Raw genomic sequence first — 20,133 nt, 5'->3', positions numbered from 1 at the left:
TTTCATCTCTGTACAACAAGATCCGGAGTTGCTGAGTGTTGCAAAAAGCAGCAAGAAATGAAAATATAGGTGAGTACTGCTTATTATTAATACTAATACCATCAGGAGAAGTGGAGTGTGGTGCTAAGAAAACAGTCCCTTATTTTTAAAATATGTTTGCAACCTTACTTGGTATGGCCACAAGTTGCTAACCCTGACCCAGAAACAGTCAGGGATCCTGCAGCACCTAATAGCCATGGTCCTGGGGGGTCTCTGTTCCACACGGCATGTTATGGAGTGTCCTGCAGGTGTCTCTCACCCAGGTGCTGGGCAGGCGGGTTTGTCTGTGTGACAGACCTGCCCGGGGGATGGAGAACGCAAAGGGGGCATTTCTGGTGTATCTCAGGGAAGCATGCACAGGCAGGTGAGAGGTGCGCTCAGGCCCCAGGCATATCCCCTGTCACCCCCACTCAGGCTAGGGAGTGCCCTGCAGGCCTAGCAGCCTGGACGGGTTGAAGGCACGTGAAGCTGTGACCCCACTCCATTCTCCATAATAGCCTCTGGCCCAACTTTCAAAGGACTCCAACTCCCAGCAAGCACTACGATGGCCTCCTGGCCCAGCTTCCCCGGATAGCCTCTGGGCCCGATACCTGCTGGGCATTGTAGTCCTTGCCTCGCTGAGTGGGGAAGGGGCCGCGGAGCTTGCCGGGAGTTGTAGGCTCTGTGGGCGTTCCGGTTCGAGGGGTAGGGGGCGTTGGTGCGGCGCTTCCTGTTCCGGGAACGCGGCGCGGGTACGCCGCGGCGGCTACAGCGTGCGTCCGTCCGTCCGGCGGGCGGGGGAGGGAGCAGCTGGCGGTGCGGCGGCGGCGGCCCGAGGAGCCAGTGGGGTTTCGGTTCCGCGCTGTGGGAGGCAGGCGCGGGGGGGGAGGGGACGAGGAGCCGCCCGTCGCTATGGAGCCCGACTCAGTGATTGAGGACAAGACTATCGAGCTGATGGTGAGTGACCCCCCCCGCCGAGGCCCGCCGACCGGAACAGCCCCCCTCCCCCCCGGGGGCTGTCGCCGCTTCCCCAGGTTCTCCTGTAGGCCGGGGCTCCCCTTCGTTCCGCCGGCAGGAGAGCGGCGGGGCGGAGAGGGCCTGTAGGTTCCGCGCTGAGCCAGGAGTAGGCCCCGCCGTGGGGGGAACGGGCCTAGGCCTTGGGAGCCGGGGGCGCTGGGACTAAAGCCCGCCGCGGGGGGGCTCCCTCCTACCCGCCTCGAGCGAAGGTGACATTTGAATTCGCCAGGGCCTTGTGGAAGGTGCGAGATTGGGATCATCCCTCTGCCCCCCAATGGCGGCTTGGTGAGCAGGGCTGGGCTTTGAGAGCCCCCTGCCTTTCCTAAGGTCAACAAACGAGCCTCCCGCACCCTTCGTGGCATCCCACTCTAGTCCCGCTCCTGTCCTCTGGCCCCCACATTCCCCCCACTCCTATTCATTGTTCCCCAGAATAACCTCGTCCTGTCAGTCAACAAATAAGCCACTCCCCCCAAAAATAGACCCCCCCCCCAACCAGGCTCTCAAAGCCTTCGTTATGAGAGCTATTGGAAAGGGCCTGTGATTGGTTTTATTTTTTTAGGATTTGACAAGTAGTTTAAAAGATTTACTGAATTCTACAAATAATTGTTGATCTGCATGGATTTTGCGGGCATATGTTAAAAAAATGCTAACTAAATGCTTTTTTAAACAAGATGACATTCAGAATTTAGTCATTGTCCTTTTTTGTTCGTGGAGATCCTCCTGAGATGCAGCATCTTGTTTTTTAACTTTCTCTTGAGTATAGATTATAATGAAACAGTGTTTGCTACCTGGTCTTTTTGAATCACTTGGTTAAATAGATTACCAAGTACGTAAAGGGGTTTGTCTTAGAATGTAAAAAAAATTATGCCTTAGCATTCAGGTCTGTTTCAACCAAATATATTTTGTAATTAATACTGTATTTTTACAGTGATTAGTTTATATAAAATCTTTTTGGAGTTATTTTTACTCCTTAAGCCTGAAGTTTTTAGTTTGTTTGAAAAGAGATTTTTTTATTTCAGTGAGCAAGCATTTACTGAGTTAATTTATATTTTACAGTAGCAGCAGTAAACCTTTTGTGTATTGTTCAATGCAGTAAATAATTCTCCAAACTGTAACTTAACAAAACCTGGGTACTACAGTTGATGTACCACAAGACTAAATGTTAATGCCGATAAATTTAGGTTGCCAGAAAGTTGGCTGTGGGGAAGATGGAGGGAGATTTTTTTTTATAAAAATAGTAAGAGCAGTCACAAAACATTAGAGGAATTCCAATAAGATCAATTTAGGGGGGGAAATTATGTTTTTAAATTAGTTGCTGGGGAAGATTAGAATGAGTGATCAAGATTAATATTTTCTGTGTGCTAGTGTGCCTGCACTAAACATTACCTATTAATTAGAAATTTAAATGTGATGGTGCATAGCTGTCCTTGTTCTGTTTTTGTACGTTGCCTAGCACAATGGGGTCTTGTCCATGACTGGGGCTCCTATGCACTACACTCGATAATTGCCTTGTTCTGTTCATTCCATCTGAAGCATCTGCACTGTCCACTTTTGGAAGACAGGATGCTGGACTAGAAGGACTATTGGTCTGAGCCAGTATGGCCAATCTTCTTTCAGAGATACAAATAATGTAGATAATAAGATCTCTCTTGCATGCTTTGACTGACCATTGGAATTGTGCTAGGTGCTGTATAGGCATAAGATGACACAAATTGGCATTTTTTAGGCACTTCCACATGCTGTTAGTAATCTAGTTGGAGCAAACTGCCTGGTTTGGGAAGCCTGTGAACTCCCTTTATAAAATTTCACAGCACGGCTGAGCATTGTTATATCTTGTTCTTTTTACTAAGTAGCAGAAATTCGAGAGCTTCTCTGAAAGTCATTTTACTGTCATGCTTCCTGCATTTCATTAACTCATTGTTGCTGATCATGGAGGTCTGTAGCTAAATAGCTGTTCTTAATGAACTTACTTCCTTGATCCTTACTGATTTAGTGGTGCCACATTTTAATGTTGATGACATCAGAATCGCCTTCATGTTAATGGCTTGTAATGTTACAAACAATAGCTGGTGATACCAGTCAAGGCATCAGTTGGAGGAAAAATCTAGTTGTTCAGGAATGAGTTTTATGTAGATACAAGTAACAAATAGGATTGCATATAAAATATGCAAGCTGAATTCTAGTGGCTATTTTATGTCATATAATGGGTGGTTACTCATGGTGGTTGTGTGCTAAAATTTAACGTGTCTTTAAGCCAGGTAGGTAGAGTTCTTTTGCTTAGCTTTCTTGGCGGTCTTTTGACTTCCTCATCTGCATTTTAATAATTTCTGTTTTTGCTGTGTTGCTAACTAACAGAAGCAAATAAAAATTTTGAATTATTTAATTGTGGCAAACCTAGTTATGATCACTTCTGGGAAATGGGGGGGAAAAGCAATGATGGGATTTTGAAAAAATACTTTAAAGAACAAAAATCAAAGCTTCTTTGTGTTATGCAATAGGAATCCAATAAAATGTATGGATACTTTGGCTAATGTATGTATAGACTTGCAGTGCTCGTAAAGAGTGAATGTGTGGGGCTAAAAGCCAGAGCTTCTGTTTTCTATAAAATTAATAAAAATAAAGTTTAACAAGATGAAGAGAAAAAAATTATTTATATAGAAAACAGTTTGTAAATATGGCTGTATTTTTACACTTACTTTCAATGCAAATAAAGGCAGTATTAAAACATACTTTTGTTTCTGAGCTAAAAATTATACTGAATCTACACAGTCTCATAATCATTTTTTTCACAACTTGATAATGTCTTGCCTTGTTTCTCAAAAGAGATATTAGGCTTAGGAATCTGTGGAAAACTGGGAACTGTTAAGTAAGCACAAATGGAAAGCACTATGTAGAAAAAGAAGAATAGCCAAGGCCATTTGAATAGAATATGCAAGCTTTTTTTTGTCAACTGTTCTTAATGTTCGCCAGCATCTCTAAAATGGAGACCATTTTAAAACACAAGCTTTATTTCAGCACTTTTGCGTTTTAGAATGTTTCTTATAAGTGAAATAAGATACAAGCATTAAGATTATAAAGGCAAGCTTTTTTGTGCCTCCCTGTTTGGTATAGCAATTAGCATTTTGGTTACTGCATCAAAGGCTGGGAATGAATGTGTTTGACTATATGTGTGACTTTTTTTTGTTTTTTTGCAAATGTCTGGTGAGTGTTCTCAGTAGCAACTGGAATGTAATTCTGAGTGAATTCAGGGATAAACAAAAGATAATGTATCAATATTTTAATAGCACGAGAGTTTCAGAACATGATGTTCTAGCTTTCAATTGTTCCTTAGCTTGATTGCATTTATTAAAAAATCTGAACACTAGTGTGACGATGGTTCTGTTTGTAAAGCTAAGTGTGAAATATTTTAAGGTTTCTAAGTTGCATCTGTTATGCTCCAAATAAGCTTTAGTGAGTGTGCTGCCTTTGCTCATTTATTTAAACATTCTATAGGGCAGCTTGTATTTTAGATAACCTTATTTTACTTTTGCAAATCTTTCCACCTTGACGTTTTAACTTTACTAGTACTTAGCCTCTGGTGAAGATGGTCGATCATCTGGCAATGTTACTTTGGGGCTTTTATGTGGTATTAGTAGCTAAGGTTGAATAGCCTCTTTTTGCAGGCATGGAGTACGTTGCTTGAAGAACATACTCTGGAAATATGAAACCTGGAAGTCTAACTTGTTTCTAGACTCTAGCAGATGTGCCATCTGGACTATGAAATTTAATCTGACACAATTGCTATGACTATAATATCAAATATCATAGTAAAGTAGTAGTTACCCAGTTTTGGTGAAATGCATTGTATAGACTGGACAAATCACTAGAAAATACACAGTGAGGAAGTAAGCAGCACAGATAATTGACTAGAGTGGTCCCAAAGGCTTTTTTTCTATCCCTAACTTTCCATGAGCACATAAAAATAACACTTTTGAATTACACTTTGTAAAGTTAGATAAACTTAACCTTCCTGCCACTCTCAAGAAATCAAATTATTTTCTGCACTTAATCCTAAGACGATACGAAAACGAGCAAAATTTTCACCCATCCGTTTTGATAAATGGTATTTTTGGCTCCAAGTTCTGAATGGAATTTAAACTCTGAATATAATGTAACATTCAGTTTCATTATCCTTTCAGTAAAATCCATTCTGTGGTCTTTGACACTACTAGAAATATATATTCATCAAAGATGATTGATGACAACTTGTGTGTTTTGTTTTCTGTTTAAAAGTGTCCTTTCCATTCTGCTACACTGTTTGTTTTATTACCATGTTTTTTAATTGGTAGCAGAAAATTTATTGGTGACTTGTGATTTCCAAGGAGGCACTAGAGGGGAAAATATTGTATATCTAATATAAAACAAAATACATATTTGTCAGATTAATGGTGCACCATAAGATCTGGTTACAGGTAGAAACACAAATTCTTATTCTCAGGCCTTAGGTGTCTTGGTGGATCCATAAGACTTGTTTATCAAGGTAGGCAGCCAAGCATGTTCAAAGATTTTTCAAGTGCTGATCTTGCTGTCTTCAGTATTTCTACAACACTCTTGGTGTGCATGTCACTTTACAAACACAGATCCCTGCCCTGAAGAGCTTACAGTCTAAATTTAACATAACAATGGAGTGGGAGGCTTATAGAAGGACAAGGATTTTCAGTAAGATTAATTTAAGATTTGAAAAGCACCTGTTTATACCCTTCTTAAACATGTGTTTTGAAAATGGATCTATGAAACACATCCTCCTTAACAAGTTACTTTTATTGCCTGGAGCTTCTGCCCATCTAATACAAACAGCCCAGCATTTAAGTGCCTCAGTGTAAATAATAAGTGAACTACAATTGAAGCTCCTGCCAAAAACTCTCCTCCTGCTCCTGGAAAAGCCATGCAATGTGTGCTGAAGGTCTTCAATCCAGAAGGCAACTGAATTCCAGAATCAAGTGTTTCACATGAGCACACCTCATCAGCAGCTTCTTCCCAACCAGGTGGGTGCTAGCTTAAGCTACCTGGATGATCACAGTTGGGGGAGGTAGCTGTGACCCAAACAATGTAGGACTTAAAAAATAAAAACCCTTCAAGATTCCACCTGGAAACTAATCTGCAACTCAGGCAGCTCTCAGAGCAGCACTGTAATGTACTATCTGTACAAAACACTGCTAAGCAAGTGAGCAGTTGCATTCTTCACCAGCTTAAGTTTCTAAACGGTTTTAAGGTGCAGTCCAGTGGCATGGGCCTAGGGATGTGCAGGCTGCTGCTTCCTGCAGCCCCCATTGGCCTGGTGCGGCGAACCGCGGCCAGTGGGAGCTGCAATCTGCTGAACCTGTGGACACGGCAGGTAAACAAACTGGCCCTGCCTGTCAGGGGGCTTCCCCTGGCGGGCCACGTGCCAAAGGCCTGATCTAAAATATTGGTTGTAGACCTGATGGACACCACCACAGTGTTGCTAGAACTATGGAGTTACATGCCAATGCATTCGTATGATCATCTTGCACTTGTATTATCTGAAAATTTCAGTTGGACTTCTCCTGTTTCTAAAACTGATTGGAAGTGCATGGTATATCTCTGGGTACCTTGCATATTTCACAGACAATGGTGATTGTATCAGCATCCTTAAGCAGGATTATTCTAAGCATTACTGCAGACTTGAACTTCTGGTATTCATTGCATGATCTTTCCTGGTTACTTCAGTGCAGGTTGTACCATGGGGCTTGTGGATATGTTTTGAAGGTTGAATGCAGCACCCTGTTTTCTTTCCTCCTTTCCTTCCCTGTCCTCTGAAACACTCTTGCTACCTGATGTGTCAATGCGGCATTTGTTCTTTGATGCATATTGTTTACTGCAGTAATGTTATCGACTTCAGAAGTCACTGTTGCACTGGCATCTTGACCTTTTAATCTTAGACCTTTTTCCTACAGTGGTACGTTTCTTACTGCTTTTAAGCATTGTGGCATGGTGTGCAAAGTGAAACTGCTATTGCTTCTTACTTTGCAGCTCAGAGGTTCTAAATGAAGTAGATGGTATAGTAAGTATGCCAACAGGAAAGGAAAAGATTGGGGAGAATAGGGAAGCATAGAGGTAAGGGAGTGCTGCTCTAACATGGATTTTTTTTCAAAGAAGGGAGTGAGGAAACAAATGGAAAGAGAGAAGTAGGAATATATACGAAGTAATTTTAAATGAGTGTTTATTAACATACTTCATTATGTTCCTGCTTTTTCCTATAGTGACATTCTTTTATACTGATGTTACTATCTATGTTTTATTGTTATATTCTCTAAGTTCTCAGTGTGACATTTGCAGCCGAGTATTGTTAGTGGCTCATTACTTGTAGAAAATATCCACTTCTCTGAACTTTTCAAATTTGAATGGAGAAAAGATTGTGTCAGTGGGCACGACCATACATTTCCACTTAGTTCTTTCTCTGATGGGGGGGGACACACTTCCCATATGCACCCATGTTAGCATTAAGGACATTTTATTAAACTATGGTAGATCGTAAACATTTTGCAAGCCTGTGGCATAACAAAATCCTTCCTCCCAATTTGTGATCTCCCTGATGTGACTACTCTGGTTAACCTGCTTTGCTATACTGTACAGCCCATCATATTCCATGTAGTGTTTTCCACAAGTTATCTCCCAGTGTTTTAGTAGTAGATGGCCTGTACCTTCTGGTGCTAAAATACTTGAATGCATGTCATACTTAAAAAAATAATTGGTTTGAGAAAGGAGTAACTTCATAAAACTCAAGTAAATTTGCTTCCAGTAAAAAGAAGCTGGGGAAATCGAAGACACCTGTTTATTCACACACAGCTATAGCCCTGGCAGTAGTAATCCAAGCTTTTCCACACAGTTGCACTTGTGCTTTAACCTTCATCATTAGGGGTTAGAAGGTATTTCAGCTACCAACTTTCACCCAATAATTTACAAATAAGGGTGAAAATTGTGGTGGTCTTTTTGATGTAGGCACCTGTTCACTAGGAACTGAGAACAAGGGTCTTTTTTTATATAAGCTGCTAAATTGCTGTTAAGGATCAATTTTAAGTAACTGATTGATTTTTTTTTTTTTTTTTTTGAATCAGTGACCTAGAGGTGAAAGGCTCATGATATTGTGTCAATTCTGTGAGCCATACAGCTGCATCAGTAATTCTAGTTTTGATAAATTCTATCCTTGAATATTAAATTCTAATCTCTATGGATCTTTACAACTTGTATGTCATTTGTGGATGTACACTTTTCTGCGGTGATGGCTGAGATGACTTCATTTTATTAACAACTTACTGAGCTTTTAAAAATATGTAGCAATGCCAATTGAACATAACATTTTTAGTCTGTGGCAGCAATTTTTACAACATGTTAATTTTAATCTTCAATCTTTGTGTATGGCAAAAAGTTTCAGTTTGGTTCATTGAGCATTTATAGTTGATTAGAATTGTTAAACAAGAAGATTTCTTTGCCCAGACAACCAAAATTAACAAGGAAAATTTGACATTCAAATTGGGTCTCTATGAAGCAGGTTTTCACTTCCAAAGTAATTGAGACCTACGCTGCAACATATTTACACAGAACTTTTTGGAGATGCTTTCATGGTGACTTGGTCATTCCTTCTCATGACCTTCTGACTCTATTGTTGCTTGGAGAAATGGTTCATTTAGTTATTTTGGGTGGTTTTCTTTCTACCTGAGAAGCTATGTTGTGCTCTTCATGTTTGAGAGTTATATGCCTAGACATCTTGTGGCTTGCTTAGTTGTGATGTACATGGCAACTACTGAGGTCCTTTTGAAATCATAGATTGGACGTAATGTCAAACTCTCAAGTCCATTTGTCATCTTGAAATGTTATTTTGCAGCAGACTTATTGATATGTCTGCAGTATGTAACAAAGGAACACAGAGGTGCAGAAGATCCTTTCTCCGGTTGGTTCCAGGCAGTATCAGATTTGATAAATTAGTGGTACACACAACTAATGTGAATGATGGCAGTTTTTCTCCCATCTTTCTCTAAAGTCCCTTTGTTTTGATGTATGTGGCACTTCCTGAGGAGATACTAGAACAATGAATGCACTGGTGTGTGGGAGGGGTTGATGAGGAAAGCAGAAATATTGGAACATATGGCCCTTCTGTGGCCCTGACAGTATCTTCCCAAGTTCTGGAAAAAGTTTTCTTTCCTAATGTGGGGATATATAGATACTCTAAAAAATTATCTTTAAAACTTTACTTTTTTGAGCAATATCTGGACCAAGGGAATTCAGTCTCTTTAGGTTACAGATCCACAGTCAGTGGTGCAAGAGGCTCAATAAGAGATCTGCAGAATTCATCTTCTAGTGGTTGTTCTTGAAGGCTTCCTCTAATACAAAAAGAAAGGGAGTACTTGTGGCACCTTAGAAACTAAGGTGCCACAAGTACTCCCTGTTCTTTTTGTGAATACAGACTAACACGGCTGCTACTCTGAATCCTCTAATACGGTGGTTCTCGAACTTTTGTGTGTGTGTGGACCACTTGAAAATTGCTGAGGGTCTTGGCGGACCACTTAGTGATCTTTCCAAATGTTTGTACTGTTAGCTAACGATTATAAAGTGCTCTGGATAAAAGCACATTATATATTAAAACAACCCCTTAATTAACTTTTTTTGTTCTACAAATCACACAACTCATATTTTAATATCAGTAGTCTTACCTTTCTAATGTGATGTGTGCTCTCTCCCCCTCTGTGGCAGCCGCTGAGCTGGGGCTGGGAAAGAGGGTGGTCTCTCTCCCGCCACAGAGATGAGGCTGGGAAGGAGGACCATCTCTCCCTAGCAGCCGCAAGCCTGGAGCTGGGGAAAGTCGCCTCTTTCTCCCCACGCCTCTTCTAACCCCACTGCCCCCTACCGCCTATTTCCCCCCCAAGGCCAGCACCTCACCTTACATGTGCTATGCCTGCACAGCTCCACTAATTAGGTGGGTGGCCCTTCATTCTCTTGTGTGTGGCTGCCCAGGTGTGCACCTTAGAGAGAAGTACCTGAATGGAGCTCACGGACCACTGGTGATTCACAGACCACAGTTTGAAAACCTCTTCTCTAATAGGTTTGCCACTTAAACCCACTTTATAACCTGAATATACACCTAAAGGTAGCATATGAACTGCCTTTGATTTTAGGCTTTGTCATTTGATTTTGGCAGTATAAAGGACAAATTTTTCTAATAATTATCTTGATTAAGAGAATTATTTATCTTACCGTACAGTCTTCTATGACTAGTTTTTCAGAAAGACAGTGATACTACAAATATACTGAATTCTGGTATGATTCAGATAAGAGAAGCTGTTAAGGTTACCTGTTTCTAGGGACACTCAGGAAAAATTGAATTTGTTTTGGGACTCAGAAAAAGGCCAAGAATCATTATAGTAAAATGGTTCAAAACGTGTGTGGAGGCAGTTTTAAAAAACATTTTGAGAGAGAACCAGCATCATGGGTTAATAAGCGATGTCTGTTTTGGAAACCTGTAAATTAACCTTCTATTAATTAATGAAACATTTTCCCTGGGTGTAAATGGTAGTTGAGGCTTTAGCACATGCTTCATTCTCTGAGTTATAGTTTGTTCTCATCCCTCTTAATCTTGGTAAAGAGATTTTTTTGACCTAAAAGCACTTGTTCTGGATTGGTTGATTCAGGGCATGGGAAAGAGCAATTTCTTCTCTGTAAATTAGTTTCTTTGTCTTAGATCCACCAATCCGGTGACCCCTCTAAATTTAGTTGCTACTGGAGTCATGGTAAGCTGTATAGGTTGCCTTGTCTTTCTAACAGCATTAGGAGTACGTAATTGGGATTTCGTTCAAGAAAGAAGTAGGTACACCAAGCTGAAGATGATTGGCTGCTCTCTTTTGACAGACAAGTCTGAGAAGGAAACCCCATTCGAATCCCCATTCATTCTGGATTGGTGGATCTGGAGCTCAGAAACAAAGTTTCAGGTAAGAAATTACCCTGTACTATATCTTACTGCTTCTGCTTAGTTGCATTTGTCTGAAAGTTCAACACTTTGCTTTTTCTGCATTATCTCCCTGAAAATATTAGAGGATGAAAAAACGTTAGCTATTTACCGTGTGTGTTTTAGTTTAAAAACAATAAATACGTTTGGTATATACATGTATAACTTTTTAGCAAGTTACTTTTACTCATGGATACATTTTTAGAACAGACTACAATCCATAAACTTTGTATCTCCCAGTGAAATAGAAAACCATATTTAGGCATGCATGGATGTTCAAAGTAGGTAGTATACATGATAACAGCTTGAGTAAAAAAATACTCTGGCTTTTTTGGAGGGGCTAAAAAAGTTGAGACTTTCAGGACCATTTTTGTTAGGCTCAGCAATGTAACAATTAAGGCTTATCTAGCCTATGATTTTTAACCATGTACTATCGTGTTCTCTACAATTTACAATTGTTAATTTATACAAGGAAAAAGTGTTTTTCTTTGTGTGCAGTACAGTTTCTAATTGTGCATGTATTGACGAGCTAAAACACAATTAGAAATTCTAGTGTAGATAGCATTTGTTGTATGACATTTTTAAACTCTTAATAAAAGTTACATTTAGAATGTAGTTAGTTTATAAAACACAAATAAGTCAGTTTGAATGATTGGCTTTCATGAGCAATTTTTGTTGATTTTACAGTAGATTGGTATAAACAAATTGCTTTTGCTCAGTTGTAGTTTAAGTGACCTACAATAGATTTCTCTCTCTGAGAGAGATTGAAATATCTCTAAAATACTACAGTGTTACATTTTTTTTTTTTTTTAACAGCCCTCAAAGGTATTTGTGTGTAGTAGGGAGGTGGGGATCTATTTTAAGTACACAGGAGATTGCTGGACAGAAAAAGGGTACTTGTTTTAAGTTAGCAGAGGGCTATCTAGGCCTTTTACTTGTGCTGCCATCCAGCTTTACTCTCACTTAAATTACTTTATAGACTTCTCTTGACAAGGTATTCCATATATTTCCAGTGCTCTTCATCCTCTGTCCTCTCATTAGTGTATAATTCCTAATGGTAGTAACACTAAACTCAGCGTGTTGAGGACAACACACCCCTTGTTAGCTTTTCAGGAGTCTCCCGTTTCCTGTATTTTTAGATTTACATCTGATTTAACCTTAACTACCATCCAAGTTTGATACTTCTGGGGCATCTCTGTATGTTCTCTTCTGAAGAGAATCATTACTTGTATTTAAAACAATTCTTAAGTTAATCAGTTTTTAATATAGAAGTAACTTTTGTGGTTAGGTCTTGTGCTCTTGTGTGATGTTTCTTGTTTTGCTGAATTATACACTCATTTCCTTGGTCTGTAGTCTTTTATTTATATATGAAAAATTGTAGTGAGGTTTAACAGATTAAAATATAAATTAATGATTTTCCTTACTGGCGTCTGCAGCTTTTGGGTTTCATTTTATTTTGGCTGACTTGGATCTTATTTGGGTAGGACGAGGGAAGTCCTGGGTATGTTTCTTTCTGTTGTATCATCAATTTCTGAACTATGAAGGACAAATTGAAACTTTCAGGCTAACCTGAATTTAAGAAATATTTGCTGCTGTTTGAAATTGGAGAAGATCACATGTTGTGGATTTTTTGGGTCCTATGTACCTCTGTGGCTGAACCTAATTCTGGAATTACAATGGGAAATATTTTAGAGTAGCAGCCGTGTTAGTCTGTATCCGCGAAAAGAAAAGGAGTACTTGTGGCACCTTAGAGACTAACCAATTTATTTGAACATAAGCTTTCATGAGCTTCAGCTCACTTCATCGGATGCTTATGCTCAAATAAATTTGTTAGTCTCTAAGGTGCCACAAGTACTCCTTTTCTTTTTAGTGGGGAATATGCTACTGATGGCATATTTGGTAGTTATCTGTTCTTTTTTTAAAACCATGAAAATGCAGCAGTGAACTTGATGTGGTTTTTGAAAAATGAAGAAATCAAAATAGGGAAACTACATTCCTGGTTGCCTTATGCAAACCATTTAAAATAAAAATTTAAAAATTGAATCAGAAAATGAGCTACTCTTGCAAATCAGGAATACTTTAGTCACTTGAATGTATGGGATTTTAATACACATTTATTTGTATGAAATTCAGTTTTTGAAAGATAAAAAAGGACTGTTCATATTGAAGTGAATGGCGCTACTTGCTTTGTAAAGTTAACCACATATACAAGTGTTGAGGGTTCAGGGCCTAAGTTTTGTCCAGTTTTTAAATCTTTAAAAATAAGTGTTTATAAAACACAACACCATTGGAAATGCTTTCACAACTTTTTAAAATTGCAATTTGTTTAAACTTTTTTCTGCAATATTTGAAACCTGAAAATGAAACCCTACTTTATAATGTGCTAAACTGAGGCTTTAATTTGACCAATTTTGCAAATGTTAAATACACTCTACCTTGTCTGCAAGACTGTTGGAACATGTTAGTTATCAAATCTTAGCACACCTTTAAATCATAACATAGACAAGCCCATTGATGAGAGATCCTGAGCCTGCTCTTTAACTCTACCATAACTTTTAAGACCATTTTCACACACAATTTTCTAATTGCCTAACTGCTATGCAGTAAGCCGTTGCTAGGTCATCTGACAACTCCACACTTCCACTTTCCACCTCTCATCTTCTCTTCAGATCTGATACACTGTTAGGATGATCTGCTACTGTTTCCAGACAGGTAGGTGACACTACTCTTTCTGGTGTGAGAGAGCGTAAGGTACTGCTGTTCATTTTGTCCTTCCAAAAAGACTATTTTAATGTAACACAACTGATTTGCCAGTCTAAAAGGGAACATAACTTTTTTGAATTTTCAGAACACTATTAGAGTTGGGGGTGCATGTGTGTGAGGGAAAGTAAGTTTAATTTAGATGTAATATATGTTGGAAAATACAGCTTTGTCTCAAGATTCAGTTAATACCACTTAGTGACATTGATGTAATTGTATTAGTGTTTTCTCTGGTAGTCCTCTTGGGTCTTTATGAAAACAAGATATTGCATCTCATGAGTCTTTTCCTGATGAACAAATTAAAATGGAGTAAGATTTTTTTTACGCTCAAGGAAAAGCACTTAAATCTCTTCCCCCACTGAAATTATATTCCTTTTGTAGCAAATATGTACTTTGGTCTTCAGGAACAAAGTGGGACTGCAGTTTTGATCACCCTTCTGTGAATTCATATTGTCCTGTGTTGAAGAACTGTTTGGTAATAGGGAGAACTTGTCTAATAGATCAAATTACTTTCTACTTATAGCTTACTTTAAACTAACTTATTAATGTTTTTGTAAGAATCTTCACAAAGTTCAAGGAAATTATACACAGATCTTGAATGACAATTGGAAAGCTGTATCACTGAGTTGATTTTTGAATGCTTGTCATTTGGTTTAACTGGACTATTATCTAATGGATGAGAGACTCAGTGATCAGTTTCTTGAATCTTTTTAGCACTTTAAACAATAAAGAAATGACAAATTTTCACAAAGTCTTTAAGATGAATTTGGTTGATTGCAATAGAGTAGGTATGCGCTGACTTCTGAGAAACTCAGTCTTAAAGCATTTTAGTTAATCTCAAGTACTAAAATGGCAAAGTAAATTGACTCTGTTGTACAAAGAGAGTTTTCTTGACTTGTGAATAAAATGAGAAGGTAACTAAGTGCCCTTCCTGAGTTGAAGTAGAACTTTGATTTCATAACCACTGTTCCCTCTAAGCTGTGCGCGTGTGGACACACACACAGATCCTAAACCCTGTGCAGAGGGCGAAACGCCATGTGCACAAAAATTTGCACAGAAGAAATTTTTTGCGTACATGGCCTGTCAAAAATTAGAGGGAACATTTGTTCATAACATGCATTTGGTACCTCACATGTTTTTGGAAATATTGCCTGAATACCATGTTTACTACATTCGATTTAGAATGTAGACACTTAGAACTGGATACACCAGTTCCATTTTGTTTAGGAGTAGGTGGTAATGTGATGCCACTATTCCAAAATATACTTTCTGGGGACTATGTGCTTACATTGCATGTGCACATGTGGCTTTGATATTAAAGGGGGGAGAGGTACTGTTGGTCTGATATAAATTGTCATGGATTTTAGAACATTTTAATAGAAATAGGTTGCACAAGACATCCTGAACTTTGTGTGTATATTTCAGTGCACAGCATAAAAAAATGCATCATTATCAAGCCAAGCTGCTACTTGTGAAAACACAGTTTATAAGCATACTTTTCTAATAGAATTTGCACTCTCCCACCACATGCAAATCTTCAAAATACTTCTCAATACCTACTAGTTCTGCTTATGACTATATTGGGTGAGTCATGTAAGTAAGGTAAAAATGCGAGATAAGGTCTGTGTGATACCTCAGCTAGCTGAAGGGGATTGACTGCAGCTGGTGACTACTCCCTGCTGGGTGTAAAATACTGAAGGCCCTTGAATAGCATTATCACTTTACAGTTTGTTCTGTGATTTATTCTGCTTTTTTGGGAGGGGGTGGAGAGGGGTCTAAACCTAAATTAAAATGCGACTTGTGATCATGGAATTTCTTTCAGAAATGGCCATGTCTTGTTTTCATTCACTAGGACAAAGCTTTCTTTTTAGTGTTCCTTGTTAAGAGGACTAGGTGTAGACTACCAGTGAAGATGTCTTCTCTCTATCCCAGACCTAGAACAGTATTTTAAGTAGCAGCAGTTAACCCATGAGTCTTAATTTTCCAATGCTGAGTGCTAATGCACATATAAGCGTTAAAGATTAGCCGAGGCAGCTCCAGTTCCACTAGTGTTGAGGTTAAACCAAAGCAAATTAAACTTCACCAAGTTACAGAAGACTGTGATAACATGCATCTCTTTTGTATCCACAAATCAAGGGAAAGCAAAGGCTTAACTTTTTCCTACTGTAGCTTAATGTTGCAAATATGGATCTCTCTATGGGGAAATCCAGAATACTAACTATTGATTGACTAATTCATTGGCACAAGAGAGTGGGCTAGGGATGACATTTCAGACTCTGGTTTTAAATGTGACTCTTAACATAACTGAATGGACTTTTGGTTTAATTTTCTTAAACTGTAAAAGAAATTGACAGCTCTAGAATGTGGATAGATTGTGTATAGACTGTTCATGTACCTATAGCTTAAAAAACCCAAACCTCTAAAAATGAGGCAGTGTGCTTTACCTACTATTTAAACCTCATTTGATTTGTTGTGTCTTTATCTTTGTCATTCTAAAATACCAAAATATCATGTCCGTATTGGACTAAGTCGGCAAATTCTCATTTTTAAAGACAGAGCTGTTCTTTTTGGCATAGAAACAAATGTCCAAAACCCTAAATATTTTTCTGCACTCTGGTACCTTGAGAGCTTAATTGATTAAAGTGTGTGTACTTTAAAAGAATCATCCCCAGGTTGGGACCTTCAATGCCAAGTTTATAATACTTATAACATCTTAAACAAAAAGGAATTATAATAAAAATGTTGATACCCTTAACTGTAGCAGTGTAATGTTACCACAGTTGGATACAGAATGAGTATTGGTTCCACTTTGGGGGACACTTTTTTTAATATAACATTTTCCTTGAGCTATCCCTGGGGGATGTTAATAAACAGACTGATAGTTATGAATGATTGTAAAAGTTTCAGAAACATTTTGATCTTCCACTTCTAGATGAATTTTAATTTTTGACTTTTGAATCCAAAGGTTTCTTGACTTGGAGAGTTCTTTAACAAAAATAGCTGAAATCAAAATAGCAACACTGTTTGCATATAACCGCTCTAGAACTGTTGGTGCCCTAAACAACAAAGCTTACAAGGGAAGCAGTTTGCATCCTCCCCCTTAAGGATGCCACAGACAAATTCTGGTATATATGGAATGAGAGAAAATTTCCACATCATGAATCCTCACCTGAGAAGTCCTAACTGCCCACCTTTCAAGACATCACGAGATGTTCCAATCCTGTTGTTTGCTGTGATGGGTCGTAGGGCAGCAAACACTTCTACAGGTAGCCTAATTTTATATTAAAAAAAATTAAATATTAAGATCTTAAAGTGCCCCTTCTGGTGTCAGACAGCCAAATTAGTTGATTATTGTTTATAGGAGGTTAACTGATTTTAATCAGAGTGAACTGAATGTAGATCATTTTAGGAACATGGGACTTCTGAAAGATCAGAACAATGGGTGAGCAATGTATTTTTCTGTCTCTGATACTGATCTATATCTGATGCTTGAAGAATAGTATTGAGGAAAAGGGAACAATCTGTAAGCCCTATTACCCCCAAATAAAATAATTCACCTGGAAAATTGTGTGACACTGTACTTAGGAGTGTGTGACTTCCTGACCAACCACCACACACAAAGGTAATCATTTTATGCCTTGAAGCATGAGATTTGATTAGCCTTAGCTTAGCCTACTTAACTCCAAATGTTGGTCATCATATCAGTTTCACTTATAAATGCATTTACAATTTGATTGTGACCATCTGTCAGTGAATTATGCAGAGGACCTATATGCTGTCAAGTATTGACTTGAATATAACACTTTTCAGCCATTAACTCTGAGTGACTTCCAAGCATAAAAGTGTCTGACCAATTTGTGGCATTGCTTTGTAATAAATATTCTATGAAAACCTATCAAACTGTTCTCCTTTCAGTCTAGTATCCCTAGTTTAGAATCATAGAATCATAGAATATCAGGGTTGGAAGGGACCTCAGGAGGTCATCTAGTCCAACCCCCTGCTTCTACCGCCTCCCTAGGTAATGCATTCCAGTGTTTCACCACCCTCCTAGTGAACAAGTTTTTCCTAATATCCAACCTAAACCTCCCCCACTGCAACTTGAGACCATTACTCCTTGTCCTGTCCTCTTCTACCACTGAGAACAGTCTAGAACCATCCTCTCTGGAACCACCTCTCAGGTAGTTGAAAGCAGCTATCAAATCCCCCCTCATTCTTCTCTTCTGCAGACTAAACAATCCCAGTTCCCTCAGCCTCTCCTCATAAGTCATGTGTTCCAGACCCCTAATCATTTTTGTTGCCCTTCGCTGGACTCTCTCCAATTTATCCACATCCTTCTTGAAGTGTGGGGCCCAAAACTGGACACAGTACTCCAGATGAGGCCTCAGCAATGTCGAATAGAGGGGGACGATCACGTCCCTCGATCTGCTCGCTATGCCCCTACTTCTACATCCCAAAATGCCATTGGCCTTCTTGGCAACAAGGGCACACTGCTGACTCATATCCAGCTTCTCGTCCACTGTCACCCCTAGGTCCTTTTCCGCAGAACTGCTGCCTAGCCATTCGGTCCCTAGTCTGTAGCTGTGCATTGGGTTCTTCCGTCCCAAGTGCAGGACCCTGCACTTATCCTTATTGAACCTCATCAGATTTCTTTTGGCCCAATCCTCCAATTTGTCTCGGTCCCTCTGTATCCTGTCCCTGCCCTCCAGCGTATCTACCACTCCTCCCAGTTTAGTATCATCCGCAAATTTGCTGAGTGCAATCCACACCATCCTCCAGATCATTTATGAAGATATTGAACAAAACCGGCCCCAGGACCGACCCTTGGGGCACTCCACTTGATACCGGCTGCCAACTAGACATGGAGCCATTGATCATTACCCGTTGAGCCCGACAATCTAGCCAACTTTCTACCCACCTTATAGTGCATTCATCCAACCCATACTTCTTTAACTTGCTGACAAGAATACTGTGGGAGACCGTGTCAAAAGCTTTGCTAAAGTCAAGAAACAACACGTCTACCGCTTTCCCCTCATCCACAGAGCCAGTTATCTCATCATAGAAGGCAATTAGATTAGTCAGGCATGACTTGCCCTTGGTGAATCCATGCTGACTGTTCCTGATCACTTTCCTCTCCTCTAAGTGCTTCAGAATTGATTCCTTGAGGACCTGCTCCATGATTTTTCCAGGAATTGAGGTGAGGCTGACTGGCCTGTACTTCCCAGGATCCTCCTTCTTCCCTTTTTTAAAGATTGGCACTACATCAGCCTTTTTCCAGTCATCGGGACTTCCCCTGTTCGCCACGAGTTTTCAAAGATAATGGCCAATGGCTCTGCAATCACAGCCGCCAATTCCTTTAGTACTCTCGGATGCAACTCGTCCGGTCCCATGGACTTGTGCACGTCCAGCTTTTCTAAATAGTCCCTAACCACCTCTTTCTCCACAGAGGGCTGGCCATCTCTTCCCCATGTTGTGATGCCAAGCGCAGCAATCTGGGAGTTGACCTTGTTTGTGAAGACAGAGGCAAACAAAGCATTGAGTACATTAGCTTTTTCCACATCCTCTGTCACTAGGTTGCCTCCTTCATTTATTAAGCGGCCCACACTTTCCTTGGCTTTCTTCTTGTTGCCAACATACCTGAAGAAACCCTTCTTGTTACTCTTGACATCTCTCGCTAGCTGCAGCTCCAGGTGCGATTTGGCCCTCCTGATTTCATTCCTACATGCCCGAGCAATATTTTTATACTCTTCCCTGGTCATATGTCCAACCTTCCACTTCTTGTAAAAGCTTCCCCCCCCCCCCAGTTGGCTCCTCTAGCACTTGCACCAGGAAATTGTCCCCTACGCTTTCCAAAAACTTCCTGGATTGTCTATGCACCGCTGTATTGCTCTCCCAGCAGATATCAGGAAAATTAAAGTCACCCATGAGAACCAGGGCATGCGATCTAGTAGCTTCTGCGAGCTGCCGGAAGAAAGCCTCATCCACCTCATCCCCCTGGTCCGGTGGTCTATGGCAGACTCCCACCACTACATCACTCTTGTTGCTCACACTTCTAAACTTAATCCAGAGACACTCAGGTTTTTCTGCAGTTTCATAGCGGAGCTCTGAGCAGTCATACTGCTCCCTTACATACAGTGCTACTCCCCCACCTTTTCTGCCCTGCCTGTCCTTCCTGAACAGTTTATAACCATCCATGACAGTACTCCAGTTTTTCAAGAGAAGAGTTTTTTCAATCTCTTCTCTTGTAAGTCTTGTCATACTTTTAACCCATTTTGGTGCTCTCTCTGGAGCTTTGGAATTGCTGTGCTAGTAGCTAGGAGTATGAAACTGTTTTCTGCAGTAAG

General features: G+C 39.9%; 1 protein-coding gene across 4 annotated transcripts in view; it reads left to right on the top strand.

Annotated features, from left to right (window-relative positions):
- Positions 1–795: 795 nt before the first annotated feature.
- The window catches only part of FBXW11 (F-box and WD repeat domain containing 11), a 125,665-nt gene continuing 106,327 nt past the window's right edge, over positions 796–20,133 (top strand). The window contains exons 1-2 of one of the 4 annotated variants that reach the window (XM_084635727.1): positions 800–975; positions 10,936–11,015. Coding sequence is in view for 2 of the 4 variants with exons in the window: in XM_084635726.1 (XP_084491852.1) it covers positions 931–975 (45 nt within the window). In the remaining 2 variants the exon portion in view is untranslated. Of the gene's footprint in view, positions 976–10,935; positions 11,016–20,133 lie in introns of all 4 variants that reach the window. The other 3 variants (XM_084635729.1, XM_084635726.1, XM_084635728.1) reach the window with 3 other exon arrangements.

This window comes from Lepidochelys olivacea (genome assembly GCF_965140295.1).
Source record: "Lepidochelys olivacea isolate rLepOli2 genome assembly, chromosome: 8".
NCBI lineage: Eukaryota > Metazoa > Chordata > Testudines > Cheloniidae > Lepidochelys > Lepidochelys olivacea.
This window is presented reverse-complemented; position numbering and strand designations above follow the sequence as displayed.